The sequence below is a fragment of the Aquila chrysaetos genome, chromosome 8 (assembly GCF_900496995.4).
Source record: "Aquila chrysaetos chrysaetos chromosome 8, bAquChr1.4, whole genome shotgun sequence".
Taxonomy (NCBI): domain Eukaryota; kingdom Metazoa; phylum Chordata; class Aves; order Accipitriformes; family Accipitridae; genus Aquila; species Aquila chrysaetos.
The window spans coordinates 41302615-41317642 of record NC_044011.1 but is presented as its reverse complement, the minus strand read 5'-3'; the positions used below and the strand labels follow the sequence as shown (position 1 = coordinate 41317642).

Here is a 15028-nt window from a genome sequence, read left to right as displayed (position 1 = left end):
CCAGTTCTTTTTGATACAAATAAATAATTTGGTATGCATGCTGAAGCCTGTTTATTATTCATGTGCTAAATGTCAGTGCTTTTCCCTTCTGCTAATGATCCAGAATCCTGGCCCTGTTGTCACAAAGGTGAGGAAGAGAGACTCTCAGCAACCTACACAAGAAGCAATTACCCAGCAGCATGAAAGGTCTCACTCAACCTCTACAGCAGATAAAAAATCTATGCGTATCTCAGCACTCAGCACAGTATGCACAGAGAAAGCTGTGCAGCACCCTGCTCTGAGATGGATCTGAATCTTCTTAGCCACTGCTGCTGCTCAGGCTGCTGTGATGATACTCTCTAGTGGCTCTTGCAGCAAAGGAAAACCACTGTTTTCCATACAAGCTCAGGGCTTAGCCCATGGGTCATGTACTAGGAATGCCCCTCAGGCCTGCACAGAGGTTGAATCCAGTGCCAAACTTCTCAACACCAGCTTCTCTGTGAAGGCAGTGTTTCAGTGAGAGGCTGATGTAGTTTGGCAGCCCTTTGTATAGTTTGGTCTGTTGATGTCAGGTTTTCTGCACCTTTCAGCATAATCAACTGAACAGGACCTAAATGATTTTTTTTTTTTCATTAGATAATAGGAAAGTTATCATACGTGAGGATTCCCTGTTTCTTGCATAAACCCAGACCTTTCTAAGACTGTGTCTCACCTCCTTTTAATAGCACTCGGTGAGGCAGACTGCCAAGCCACCAGTTTCTCAGCTGAGCACCCAGACTGGAAAGAAAGAAGCACCTCTCCATGTTAAATCCAACATAAATGAAAAACACTAACTACACCTGTGAAGACAAATACATACTAGCTGTATGCTGACCTTCTCCTCCAGACACTTCTACAGTTAACAAAAAAGCTTTCCTCTCCCAGAGCTGAAATTACCCATGTGGCTGAGGATGCAACAGACACACATACCTGGCTGGCAAATAAGGAGGTTTCCTTCATTCTACCAAAAACCCAAACCAATATTCCTCACCCTGTGAAATCTATGAAGAACTAAGAGTTACATTTTTTTTAATGAGACTTCAAAAAATATTTATATAATGCCAGTTATTTCAACCTCCTATCCCTGCCTTCATCAGAAAACAGAGCTTTTACCTCCCATGCAGCTTCCAGCGTTCTCTTCACTTTAAGTTCTATACGAGTTAAAAATGGCATTTTTTCCATGTCCAGTCCAGGTCCCTGGACAGGATATTTCATTTTTGCCATGCTAGACAAGGAAATTACACAGAGATAATTGTACCTTTCCAACATCCAGTTCCTTTACCTTACATAAGGTAGCAGCTTTTTTTCTAAAACTTGCTTTAAAATACTTTGACAACTGTAAATAATATCTTCCCCTCTCCCCTGTTGTTACCTGACGAATCTCAGAGTTGGCCTAAGTGATAAATGCATTTGGTCACAGAAAGCTTATAAATAGCAGTTAACAGCTGTATCTTTGCTGCAGTTAAAGGTATGATTACCCCTGTGCAGAGACACTCTATCAGGTGTCATTTTAGTAGTGCTGGCAAGGTGCTTCAGCCCCTGAGTGTTGTCTCAGGACACTGGAGGGTTACACTTCTACTGCCCCAGCCTGCTCAACAGCTTGCTTAGTACTGGCTACTCCTGCCTGCTGCTTGAGGAGTGGGTACACCTTTAGCCACATGTCAAAGCCCCTTATCACCAACATGAAAGAGGCACAAGAAGGTAAGGTTGAGGCAAGATATTTGAGACTTCTAGTGGAAATGGGGTGACCACATCCTCCCAATGGGTTGGCAATGTTGGCCTGAGCTTAACAGAGCTGATATGAGGTGTTCTCATACAGAAAAGGAAAGAGCATGTGAAAATGGTAATTAAGCATTCAACAAGGTGAGTGCTTATATTAACACATCTTACAGCAAGGTTAATAGTACCCCAGCCTACACAACAGTGCCAGCAAGGAAGTCAAGTGTTACAGTCTAACAACATATCTCTCACCTCCACATCAGGCAGATACCTAAATCTAATACGCTATCAGCAGGGTGCACATTTATCAGTATATTGTGGCAGAGATGTGTACAGCTATCAGTGGTTACACTGCATCTCCAAAAAGGACTGCTCTGTACAAAGACTGTGGTGTGCAGTGGAGAGGTTGTGCTGATCGTTGAACCTATGTCTGCTGTTTAGGCATGACCACTTAGGAATGGCAGTGTGAGTATGAGAACTACAAACCACCCTACATCCCATTCTTATTCCTGCTGCTCGGATGTTGCCTGACCCAGGCAAAAAAAGCACTCCTCTAGTGGGGGAAGCTGTCTCTTGAAGGGCTGGCCTGGTCTTACCACTAAGCTTCCATACTTCCAGGGCTCACAGGTGGCTGAGGTCCTGAGATGGTAGCATGCAGTGTGTTCTTAAAGATAGCAGATATTTAACAGCTATTGGTCTGATGCTGCATGGGACCAGCTGCTCTGAAATTATCAGCTGCTCTGGTAGGACAAGGATATTTCCAGCAAAATGTTTCTATGCACCAGGGTCTCTGGACCCTAACAGCTTCCCTTAAGTAGCACTGTCCTCCATCCCTTGCAGCCTCTTCGCATTTCTCTGCTGCTCTTTCTCCAGTTGTTTTGCAATCCCCCATGCCAGGGACAGGAAACATGTTTTAGACACCATTCCCCAACTCCGTGTCCCCAAATCCAGGTGACATCTGCAGTGGAAGTAAAAGCTTGCTGACTGTTGACACAAGAAAGGAAAAAAAAAACAACAGAGGGGACTATTCAAAGGTTGATTGTGCATTTTCTGGCTATGAGGAACTCATTCGTTCCCCCCTTTATCCCTCCCCCCGCCCCCCCCCAAAAAAAGGTGGGGCAGTTAAAGAAAAGTAGCTTGGGTCGTATCTCCAACAGAGCTGGCATAGCACTACTGAAACGCTGGCATTTGATCAGTCCCTGCCAGGTGAAGTTCTGCCAGCCTATATAAATATGTGTCTACACAAAAGTGAGGATCACCCCATTCTTACAAAAGCCATGAATAACTCCAGAAGTAACCTGCAGTTATAGAGAAAATAAAAGGTTCTTATTTTCAGGTTCTTTACCAGTTGCACAGAGTATTTGATCAAAAAGTTTTCCTTGCCAACCGACTGGCGACTTTTCTATGGTGCCACTTCAGAACTTCTGTTTGGTGATAACAAGCCTTTGTTATTGGCAACTTATCCAAAGCCACAGGTAGGAAGAGATAAACTGTGCAAATAAAGGGGTATCACACACTGCCAGTACTGCTGTTATAAAAGGTACATTTCCCCTGAAACAGTCATAAAAAATTCAGGGCTTAACTGTGAACTAAGATACTGCTTAAATCAAAGAAATTCACCCCAGAACAGAAGACTTAACACTCAGGCCACCTTTGAGCCTTAAAAGGGATTTTCTTGATACACAGGCCAGGAACTGTCTGCCTTGACAGGGAAAGGGGAAGGTGCTTTACACGCGTGGGGAAGCAGCAGCCTCCAACTCTCTCATGGATCCAGTCCAAGACAATATGAACAGCTTGTTGATTGTGGCTGGCTTCAGAGCAGGCCTCTAATGTATGAGCTTTGGGAAGCTGAACACAGATGAGCCTCTAGAGAGAACGAATCCTTCCTGGATTGGTCACAGGTTCTTCTCTCTGCAAATCTCATCTATCAACTCTGAGTAACACAGGCTGCCAGGGTGATGCTTTGAATGAAGCCACAGCCATCCCTTCCCAAACCGATATTTTCCCTGATATTCTGGAGATGGTGATGTTTACAGATGACAAGTCACTGATGGCATTGCTCTGTATTAAACATCCAACAGCAGGCAGATGAAACAATAAAGAGATAAGCCACTCCAGAAAACAGCTCATGTATTTTTTTCACTTGCTGCAAAAGAACTTCTGTCATCTCATAGACATTTCTAGATGGCAAAAAACTTTTTACATTTTCCCTAATGCATCACATGTTGGTCACAGTTTTACAGTTTTGTTGCTAGCAAGTTCAAGAAACAGATATTTTATTGACCATTTTGTCTTGATACACCGTACTAACTCACCAATGCAGTTATCACTCAATTCAGGGCTTGTTATAACATCCCTTCAAAGTAAGAAAGCACATGCTTTTGCTGGCCTATGCCCAGATATATGCAAATTTATGCAAACACATGCAAATACATGTCTGCTTTTTTGTCAGCAGATGTTGACAGGTTTGTAGATGTGATGTAGTGAGAAGCAATAGCAAAACAGCAGAGAGGAAGGCTGAGAAAGTTGAGAAGATCTCTGCATTTCTTAAGAGCTTTTGTTCAAGTCTGCTAAACAGTTGTTTAAACAGTCCAGGTCTGCAAGGCTGACAAGTGCTTTAGAAAACCCCATCCCATTTGAGTTAGTCAGTGAGTGATCAAGGAAGTTACTGCGGTGATTTAAGATATCTGCTCTTCATCTTATTGTTCAGTCCTGTTAAAAAAAATAACTTGTGCAACATTAAGAAATCAGCAAACTCTAATTCAGAATGTATACTAAGATGAGACACCCTCTGGGAAAGGGTTGTCAAAACATGGCTTTCACTCCCTTCAGGCATCTACCTTCAATCCTATTGACCTGGCAGAGACACTGTTGCCAGCTGATTGCACAGCAATTCACAAATCATTTCACAGAAAGAATAAGAAGAATCTATTAAAATGCCCCCTTAGATTAAGAACGGGAACAGGAGAGCATGTACCACATTGCACTCTGACCCTGCTGTGTGCAGGCCTACATGGCTCAAAGGTTTTCTACCCTGTCTATGCGTAAAAGCTGTTGAAGACCCAAAGGAAGCCTCTGTCTCCTACACAGGCATTAGCTCAGGTGAGGGTTCAGCTCCCCACTCTGAGGTGCTTCCAGAGCAATTCTTTGCCATCAGAGCTGGAGACTTGGATTGGATCAGATGTCTCGAAGAGGAATCCCTTCACTGGGAAGCACTCAGGAGCCACATGAACCTGTGCTGCTGAGAACCTGCCCCATGTACTTGTTCTTACAAGCATCTGTTTTCTTTTCTTGGGGTGGGGTGAGAGACTGTGGCAATGGACAGCTGCTTCAGCTTTCTTCCGCAAAGTGCTAAGAAATGGGGTAGTAGCAGCTTGCAGGAACCCTCACCTGGACCTCTTGAGTTCGGATGTCCGTTCACTCGGATGAAATACAGCCATGGATGACTCCTCAGGCTGACTTGACCTCTTCCATCCAGTCTGTTCCCTCCCCTCAGGTTCCTGCGTTCCCAGGCTGGCAGGAACAATGGAGGTAATTGCGCATCACAAAGGCTTCAGCATTTCAACCAGTACCTCTGTACAGGATCTAATAAGAGGCACAGTTCGAGCAAGTCTTGGAGCAGTATTTCTCAACCTTTTATAACCAAACTACCATCTTGTGTTCTGTCACCACCGTGGGTTTCAGTGGCCACCAAATCAAAGGTTGGCTGTACTTCAAACATTTGCTTATTTATGCAACAGCCATTTGTTTTGCAGGCCTCCTTGCTTGTAAGCAATGCTTGAGGCTTATTAGTATTCTTTGTTAACAAAAGAAAGTTTTCAACCATTTGAAAGCTCATCTTCTGATATCTTACATGCTACACGTGGTCCACAGGTTGAGAAACACTGCATCCCACCCTGGTTTAAGGACTCTAGGAGCAGGGACGTGTGGGTTAACCATCCTCACAGTTTTTCTAAGAGGCCTTGTGCAATCAGCAAGCTGAAGTTGAAGCCATTCCAGAAATTGCAGGCAACCTAGGATCTGGCATTTCGGTGACAGGAAATGAATGCAGATGCAACTTTCCCTTTCTTCAGCAAATGCCTAACCTGCCAAAAAATGTAGAAGTTCATAACGTACCACCTGAAACTGTGCATGCAGACACCCCAATACGTACATACACACACTTGTATACATGTATACATGTAACTAAATACACATAAAAACATACCAGAGACTACAACGAGCTCCAGGAGCCTTTTCATACCTGTAGGCATGAAACTTGATCATTCCTTGAGATTTGCTGTCATTATGAAAGAATTACACATTGATACCTCCCCAGATGTATTTGAAGTACCAGCTAATGCCTGCTTTGTGCTCCTCGATTACAGATTTACTGAAGTGGGGAACCCCCAAGCCTACACCACTGCAACGTCAGACCCATGTCATATGACTTGTCCTCACTGTTCCCCTGGTAAGGACAGACAGCTGTGGTTTGCACAGATGTGTTAGGAAGCAGCAGCAATGCAGATCATGTACCTGATCCCCAGCTTTTCCAGAAGGAGCCATGTGGATTGGCTGATCGTTGTCTAAGTTTCGGATGCTTGGGTCTGCTCCATGGTCAAGGAGCAACTGGATGATTTCTTTCTGGTTCTTGTCACAAGGCAATGCAGCTGCCATATGCAAAGCTGTGTTGCCATGTGCCTAATTCAGTGGAAGAAAAAGAAAAAGAAGAAAATGAAAAAAAAAAAAGAAAGAAAAAGAGAAACCTCCTGATAAGCTGTGCCACCTACTCAGAATTGTCCTAGAAATGGAGACTTGTGAAACAAGAGCTGAAGAAGGCTCACACGATTACTTACCAGGAGGTGAGGAAGTATCCCTGCTCTATTTCTCTCATGTATGGTTAGTCACGCAGGAAATTTGTGGATTTAGATTTTTTTCTCTCTGGTAGAGCACTACAGATTGAGGGGCTTTGATGCTTTGCGTACAGCTAACAAATAGTCCTGTATCAGCAACATTCCTAATCACTCTGCAAACCCCTGCTAAATCGTACCTTCATGTAAGCGGAGACCTGATGAGTTATTTGAAAAAGAGAAGGGTAGAGGCCATGTAACATGCATACTTATCCAGGAGAAACAGTAGGAACTATTTCACTGTGATACATTTAAGTCAGTCTAGGGGACACAAAACACATTATGCTGTGTTACCTATCACACATGGGCTATGCAAGGATCGACAATAGCAAACCCATTTGTACTCCACACATCTCCACTACTCGCTTTTACAATCACTTGCAAGTGCCAGAAAGTTGCAAAGAGACCTTGACACAAGTGAAAGCCAGACCCAATAGTGTGTAGGCTATACACGAAGCTCAGACTGATCTCTTGGATACCAGGCATCTTTGACTGTGCGAGTCCTCCCAGGTCACCAAACTCATGGCATTAAAAGGAGGTGCTTTGAAAGATACCAAGCCGTCCCAGTGGTCCAGCCAAGCCAGAGGTCTAGGAGGCCCTGTCCCTCAATGGCTTTGTGTACCATGGACCAAACAGGGCTGCGGGTGGCTTGGCTCTGCAGCAGACAAAATAAATCATGCTGGGCTCCAACCCTTCTCCTGGTTCCTTCCCAGAGTGCTGAAGGTAGTGCTTGGCTTTGTTTTCATGGCGCTGACATTAAGCAGAGTCCTGACGTCAAGGGCCTACTTAAGCATATATTGACTTCAGCTTTTTCAGTAACAGTATTTGCGCAGAAACAATAGACAAAATTTGTTGTGAAGCCACGGGGGGGCGCAGGACGGAGCATGCTGCAATTTGTCTCAGAAAAGCTCTGGTATTACCAGACCGTGTAGAAATCCGTGCCCCTGCCTAGTCAGGTATGACTGGTAACGGTTTTAAATGAGAAAAACCTAATAAGCAAATGCATAAGGCAAGGTATTTTTAGTCTGCAAGAAGTCTCATTTAGGCAGCTGTATATTTTTTCTCTTGGAAAAGATCATACATTTGTCATGAATTTGGAATGGTTGGACACAAATTGCAATGTGTGTTATCACTCCAGTTGTTAAATGGAATATATATGATTTTCAGGTCTTATTTCCCACTGAGGCATAAGGGACATTGAAGCACAAAACAAAATAACAGAATCTTAACAGCTATTCTCAGACAAGGCATTTTTTACAAGCCCTGAACATGCAGATCCTTGTCAATTTTATCATCCCATACAGTCAAGGGATAGTTACAAGCTCTTTATAGGACTTCTTGTTAAAATGGAAACATCTGCATTTGTTTGCTGCACCTTTGTGGCAGGAGCACTTGATAGCTTCCAAATCCAGGCATGGGGCTAAGAAAACAAGGCAATCTGACAATGCCTGATCTTGAAGCCTCCCATTGACTTTAATAGGGCTTGTGGAGACAATGGTCCAGAGCACCAATATGTGGGCTCTAGGAATCCTTCAGGTGAAAAATACCTCAAAGGCCTCAATGCTTTTCTCATTGTGAAATCCACAAAGAAATGGATTTGGAATGAAACAACCTCAGTAAGCAGTGGGTGAGCCAAGGAAGCCAAAACATGAACTCCAGCATACCCGTCTTTTTGTCTTCTTCACACTTGGAAGAACTAAAAAGCCGGGATGGGTATCAGACAACCTTGCCATCATATTTGTCGCTGTCCCAGACAGCTCACTAACAAGACTGAAGACTCCAAGTGATCCTATCACAGTAGGAAGCTCTCACAGGATTGTGATCAAGAGACAACAGCAGACTCCCACGGACAAGCTAGCACCTGCCTAATGGGTCTTAAAAGATACAGAAAGAATGTAATGAAAAGGCAGTGTAAGGCCCTTCACTGTAAAGAAAGACAGAAACTCAGTGTTGTTAACCCACATACACAAAGCAAAACACATTTCCTCCAATACAACAGAAATCTGTAGGGGAAAAAACCCGTGAAACTGCCCAGTATCTGCTTCCCAAGCGAGCAACTGAGTTGACAGAAAACATTCAATTCCTTTCTGATGGACACAAGCATGCTCTAGGGAGTACAAGCAAGGCTAAAAGACTGAAATGCTGAAATGAAAAGCTAATGCACTGACCCTCTCAAAACAGGGAGCCCTAACCTTGTCCTCCCCTCCCTCTGTCCTTTACTGCTCAAGGGTACCCTTTGCAGAAGGACCCAGAATCACCCACTTAGTCCTGCTGAGAGGGGACAGCTAGTCAAGAGCCAAAGCTCTGGCCGATGGTGCAGAGTGATGTCTCAGCTAAGGCACAGGAATGTCAGGATTTTTGCTTAGGAGGATGGGTGAAGCTGATACATCTGCAAGATAGTGTCACTGCTTGGTATCTGCTCAGAGGTGAAGTATGGGGCAGAAAGGGGATGGGTGACACAACAGCAGCACTGGGAAGTTTTCTAGCTTGCTTTATACAACCTAGGAATGGCTGTGCCTCCAGAAACCCTGCACTGAGGAACCAATGTTAGCAAAACTTCAGCTCAGGAAGCAGGGTTGCATAGAGTGCCTAAAGCAGGGTCTCGAGCCCCCGGAGTCAGAGGTGGTCTACTTGCCACAGTGCCTAGGTTCCAGCATGCTCAGCAAGGATGCTGTCTCGCTTCAAAGAGCTGGTTTCCCCATGCTTCGCCTGCCTGGCAATGTCAGCCACTGGTTCACTGCCTGTAGCACACGTTTGTCTTCTGTTATTGCTCCTGGCAGCTGTTAGGATTTGGAGGGCCCTGTGAATATTTTGATTCTCCAGGCTCAAACTTGCAGGCAGTCATCACAATAACCAGTTTGTGCCCAGGCACAAACAGAGCCAGAAGACTTGCAAATAACAGTTAAGGCAGAAAGGGTCACCATCTCCCTTAACTGAAATAGGAGCTTTGTCCTTCCTATGGACGGCATGTTTGATGGGAAGGATTACTTGATACATGGCTGCCCTGAACTGCTGTCTTTCAGTATTACGTTGCTGCCAACAGCAAACCATTGCATCATTGCAGATCTGTTTTCTCAATCTTCAGCCTAATGTAATAAAGTTCGTGTTCCTCCTCAACTAACCACTTCCCATATCCTTCCTCTTCCCTGGCTATCTCACTCTCTCATTCTGTCAGCTTCTACCTGCTGGGAGAGGGGCCTGCGTTTCATGACACAACTCAGAGTTCAAGCCAGGCACTGCTTTCCAGGTGAAGTGTCTATTTACTGGAAAATGCACTTTCAGGTTAAGGAAAAAAAAAAAAGTTCAGATCCCACAGATCTCCTAACGCCTCTGTCTGCATGCAGCCTCCCACCGCAGCACAGCGCTTGCACTGCTCTCGGCATCTCCTCTGCCTGTGGATGTGCACACAAATCCTGTCCATGCGTGGCCTGACTCACCTTGTTGTTGACAAAGTCCTTGGACTTGAAAGCATTCAGCTCCAAGAAGTATCTGAGCAGGGAGATGTTCCCATCCTGGACTGTATAATGAAGAACTGTCTTGTTGCTTTTCACATCCTATTTAAAAACAGAAAAACAAAACAAAATAAGAGATGTTCTGCAGAACAACCTGCAGATATTATATAAACCCATCAGAGAAAAGTCCAGGGCAGTTCTGCAGCTAATGTGGAGCACCTCCTTCCCTTCAGTGGCCCTTTTGCTGTCCAGTGTTTGCTTCAGGCTGCAAAAAGGTAACTCCAAAAGGCAGAAACTAACTCTGTAGCCAGTCACTTAAAAGGGGAACAGGCTTGGTCCTTCTGTCAGCAGTTCATTCCTTCTCCAATTCTGTAGTTTGAGCACAGCACAAGCATCAGGTGGGGGGGGGGTGGGGGGTGGGGGGGGTGGTGGTGTCCATACGAACAAACAGCATACAGATAACTGAGCTGATCCCTTACCCGGCTGTAGATGGAGGCTCCTGTCTGCACCAGGAGGTGGATACAGGACTCCAGCTCTTCACTCTGGTGCTGAAGATCTTTCTGCTGCTCCTCCGTCAATGTCTGGCAACCCTCCCGGAGCAGGGTGTTGTGGGCCAGAACAGCACAGTGCAGTGGGGTATGGCCTGGAAAACCAAGTACAGGAGGAAGATAACGACAGTCCCAACGAAGACATTGATGTACAGAGAGGAAGCGAGGGCTGGCAGGGAGAGCTTATGCATCTCTGCACATGTGTTGTTAAGACACAAGCCCTCCTCTGGTTTCAAAGGCACCATATTGGCTGTATAGACACTTTATGGGGCACTCCAGCATGTGCTCCGTTCCGGTTGTGCATTAAATCACCGCTGAATCATCAGCACCATTGACTTCTGTGGCATTTGAGCTCACAGCGAGTCTCCCCCAGGCAGTTTCTGAGGCCGCTCTGGCCTCTTGGCATAGCAGCAAATAACCAATGAGCAGCAGCCAATGAAATAGCCAATACAGTTTTTCATTTTTTTTAATACCACTATAAAATACTTGTACAAAGGGTTTTACCTTCAAAATCCTTCATTTCTAAATCAAGAGGAAAACCTAGTGACAGTATAACCTAGAAGCAACAGAGAAATTGAAAATTTTATTTCAGCAGAATACTGTCCAAGCCAAAATCAGTCAAAACTAACAAAATTTAAAAACAAACAATCAATCAGATAATTATCATTTAACTACAAACTAAGCCCTTATTTGACACTAGATTGCAGTACTGACCAGGGACATTCAGGGTTACACAAGATGATCATGTTCCCTAGCTTTCTAAACCCTGCCTAAGTATAGTATCTTGTTAGATTCTCAGTTCAGAACAGTAAAACTAAGTCACTGCCCCCAGCTCAAGAGTGCTAGGCCCCTCGCTTTCACCCTGGTTTAACCAAAGGCACCAATAACACCAATTCATATTTATTCTGAAATTCTTGGCAAAGATAAACGAAAATTTCTCCTTGAAACATACAGCCAAACTTTATTACCTAAAAGTTTGCTGACACTGGAAATTCTTAGACTGGATTTATTTACTTTTTCTTTTTAATGTGCAGCAGATGTGCAGCAGATGTGCAGCAGCACGACAGGTTAAAACCACAGCTTGTTGCAATGGCTGCAGCAATGAGGATGCAGAGCCTATAAATGGCATGAAATAGTGGTCTGGAGGTGATCATTGCTTGGATTTAGCAGAGAGTAAAAACTTTAAATCTCTTAAACTTAAGAAAATGATGGATTCGATGTGATGCAGCCAAGTAGTTCCTAGTCTATATTATTACAGATAATGCACTTTTTGCTCTTGATTGCATAAAGCAAGTTGTTCACATTACAGCATCTTGGCTGAGAATTTTTGCAGTGCAGTGACTCATCCAGAACCTTGTCAAGTTAGACAAGGCACAGGACAGAATCCTGCTGAAAGATTATCCAGAACGGTTAGGGCTTGTGCTCTCGTTTCATAACAATAATATATACAGATCAAATATTGACAAGTAGCTCTGAGCTGCCTGATGATTGGAGATTAGATGTTTAATACATTAGAAAAAACAATTAAAACAAACAAACAAACCTTAAAGCTTTTCACGGCTTTGACCGTACCAAGAAGCAAGCCTGTGTACATTTTCCCTTTTTATGTCAAGGGAAAAAAAACCACAAAACAGAACAATACAAACAAAACACAAACCACCACAAGACACTCTGGGAGGCTTTGTTGGAATCATCTGGATGTAAAACACTCTTCCCCACTGAATGAAACACCTGTTTTCCAAAGAACTTGCAATGTTATACATTAACTGCCTGCTCGTGACTTAACCCAGGGCGTGTGCAAGGCAGAGCTAATGAATACTGGAGATGGACTGCCAGCATGCCAGGTACCCCCTGGCACTTCGACTGACACATCCCTCAGTCTCAGAGGACCCTGTGCCCTGCCCTCAGGTAAACTCATCAGCAGCCATGCTGCTGCAATGAAACTCTACATTGAAGCTGCCTATATTCAGTTGTGACACGAATCAAGGAAGGCGTGGTTTTTAAATTCCATTTTATGGCCAATAGCTAAGCATTTAAGAGACATGTTCCAGTATGCTTATCTCTGCTATGTAATGCCATCCAAAAATTCCCACAGTGCCTCTTGCTAATTTGCTCTTCAGGGCTGTCAGAGCCTGGCTAGCCCACAACTTAGATGTAGACCCCGTCTACAGCAAGATGTGTGAAGCAATAGGGATGCAAAGATCTGGTCATATATGTCATGAAAACTCTAGTAGATTCTGGCTGTACAGGAGTGTCTAGTTTCTCTCACGCACTGGCAAATCTTTTCGATGGATCTTGGTTTTGCATAAAATCTGAAAAATGTGTCTCGTTTTGAAGGCTGTGCCTGTGCTGGCTCCGTCTGCAGGGTCACATCTGCTTGCTCCTCAGCTGGCTTGAGTCTGGACACAATCTGTTGCTCCCATCTGGATGACACTGACATCAGGGAAGGGGTTTCACAATGGTATTATTGCTCCCTCTCCTTACACCCCACAGCTGCCTGCAGCCTCTGGGGAACCCCCTCCAATGCAGGCATCACTACAACACTGGGGGCTCGAGCAAGCCCCCTCTGCCTAGCCTGCCATCAGCAGATTTAGAGCTATGATCTGCAGAAAGAATTTCTTTTCCCCCACAGATACGCTAAAGCCATTTCCTCTGTAACAGGAGGCTGATGTTAGCTGCAAGTATAGTCCTAAAACAGGAATAATCTGGGAAGTCAATTTCTAACACAATGGAAAAGGAGACTTTGGTCAGTCTTCATTGCTTACTGACATCGTGCCTTCTGAGGCAGGTCTTTAAAGACACTAATATTGAGACTTTATTGTAGGTTTATACTGCTAGCAATTAAAACCATAAAAGCTTTTCCTACCTGAAGAACTTGGGCATACCCATATGTTGCGGCAAGGTGCAAAGCTGACTGCCCTTTGTTGTCTACAGCATTGACATCTGCTCCTGTCTGGATCAAATCATGGACAATAGCTGGCTGCCTGGCAGTGACAGCCACCAGCAGAGGAGTCTGAAAATAGCAGCACAGCAGATAAAATGTGAGAGTCTAGAAGCAGATGCTATCATAAAACAAGCAACAGGGAAAGGGTGTCTGGGCTGAATGGTATCTAGAATCCCAAGGATTGTGGTGCATAAACTAAAGCCAGCTCACAGGCAGATTTTGAATCCCACATATTAGGACCCACAGCATCATGAACTGGGGGGCATTTCCCAGCTCCTGCTGAACAACCTGTAGTGTTCTTTGGCCCTAATTTGGACGACAACCCAAGTCCAGCATTTTTGAAACGCTGTTTACGTCAGGTGCAGCACTCCTAGCATAAATCTGCTGTTCATAAAACCTTTGGCCTCAGAGACTGCTGCCAACATACGCATATTTTCCTGGACCAGTGTTGTCTTAGTTCACTCTATGGGCCATGGGCTGAAAAGAGAAAAAAGCTCATTCTCATCCCACCTAATTTTAGGATCCTGCCAATGGCACCTAAGAAAGGCATATCAACGCCTGAGCCTTTCTTTGCAGTAACAGAGAGACAGAGCTGGATTTTTCAGGGCATCAGTTGCTCCCAGTCATGCAAAGCCCATGCCCATCCCAAACACGGCTGTTTGCAGGAGAAAGTGGTCCATATTACCTTTCCTCTGTGTTCCTTGGCATCAAGTCTTCGCAGCAATTTCATGCGCTCTGCAGCTGCCAATGTATACGCCCTCATACCTTTAGCTGCATAAATATGTAGAATTCTAAGACAGTAAATAAAGACACTGATCACTGCTTGGCCACGAACCACCCTGGGAGCAAACAGTTTTACAGGGTGGCATAGCCACTTTGGGGTTTTATACCCAGTGTTCCACAAAACCATACCATAAGCCCCCAAGGGCTTGACATTGAACACACCCACTCCCATGGAAAGGGCTTCCTACCTCAAAATAACTGCAGTGTTCAGGAGCCCTCAGCACTCCTGAGTTTTGACATGCTGTCTCCTTTCCACTTCAGCACTTTCTTTCAGATGAGTTTCACCCTTGTGCTGGGAGGTATCTAAGTCCTCCACAAAGCTTAGTGCTGGGGCCCTGCGTACCATATCGTATGTATGTATCACTTGTTGGGGTGATACGGCCTTGTATGCATGGGTGATATTTCACCATCCAGGGTAACAAACAGCCTCTTCTAAATGGTGTATTTGTAAACAGCCTGTTAAGCTCTACTTCTTTATCAAAACTACTGGTGAGTGGGACCGAGTCCTTATCTTGTGCATAAGACAGAGAGTTGTCACAACCCATAGCAGTTTTGGGCTTGCTGGTGACACGGCCCTTAGCAACGGGGAAAACACTTCACTACTTCACTTTGGTTGCCTGGCTTTATGGCTGGAGCTGGAGAGAATTACACAGAGCTACTCGTCGCTTGCATTCC

At 44.6% G+C, this 15028-nt stretch overlaps 1 protein-coding gene across 1 annotated transcript; it reads right to left on the bottom strand.

Annotated features, from left to right (window-relative positions):
* Positions 1-5674: 5674 nt before the first annotated feature.
* LOC115344228 (NF-kappa-B inhibitor delta-like) lies at positions 5675-14480 on the bottom strand. Its single transcript, XM_030021173.2, has 7 exons — positions 14256-14480; positions 13493-13639; positions 11131-11182; positions 10558-10721; positions 10064-10180; positions 6253-6417; positions 5675-5822 (listed from the first exon to the last, which is right to left on the bottom strand). Exons 1-7 carry the CDS (start codon positions 14478-14480, stop codon positions 5751-5753), a joined length of 942 nt encoding a protein of 313 aa, XP_029877033.2. The 3' UTR covers positions 5675-5750.
* Positions 14481-15028: the final 548 nt, after the last annotated feature.

What these genes read in the sequence shown, in the direction of transcription:
- LOC115344228 (XM_030021173.2), bottom strand. Translation starts at nt 14,480, where the DNA reads ATGGTTTTGTGGAACACTGGGTATAAAACCCCAAAGTGGCTATGCCAC. An exon ending in GGTATGCCCAAGTTCTTCAG is followed by an intron (nt 11,183 to 13,492) that starts GTAGGAAAAGCT and finishes TGTTGCTTCTAG; the next exon opens with GTTATACTGTCACTAGGTTT. An exon ending in AGGACTTTGTCAACAACAAG is followed by an intron (nt 6,418 to 10,063) that starts GTGAGTCAGGCC and finishes CCACTGAATTAG; the next exon opens with GCACATGGCAACACAGCTTT.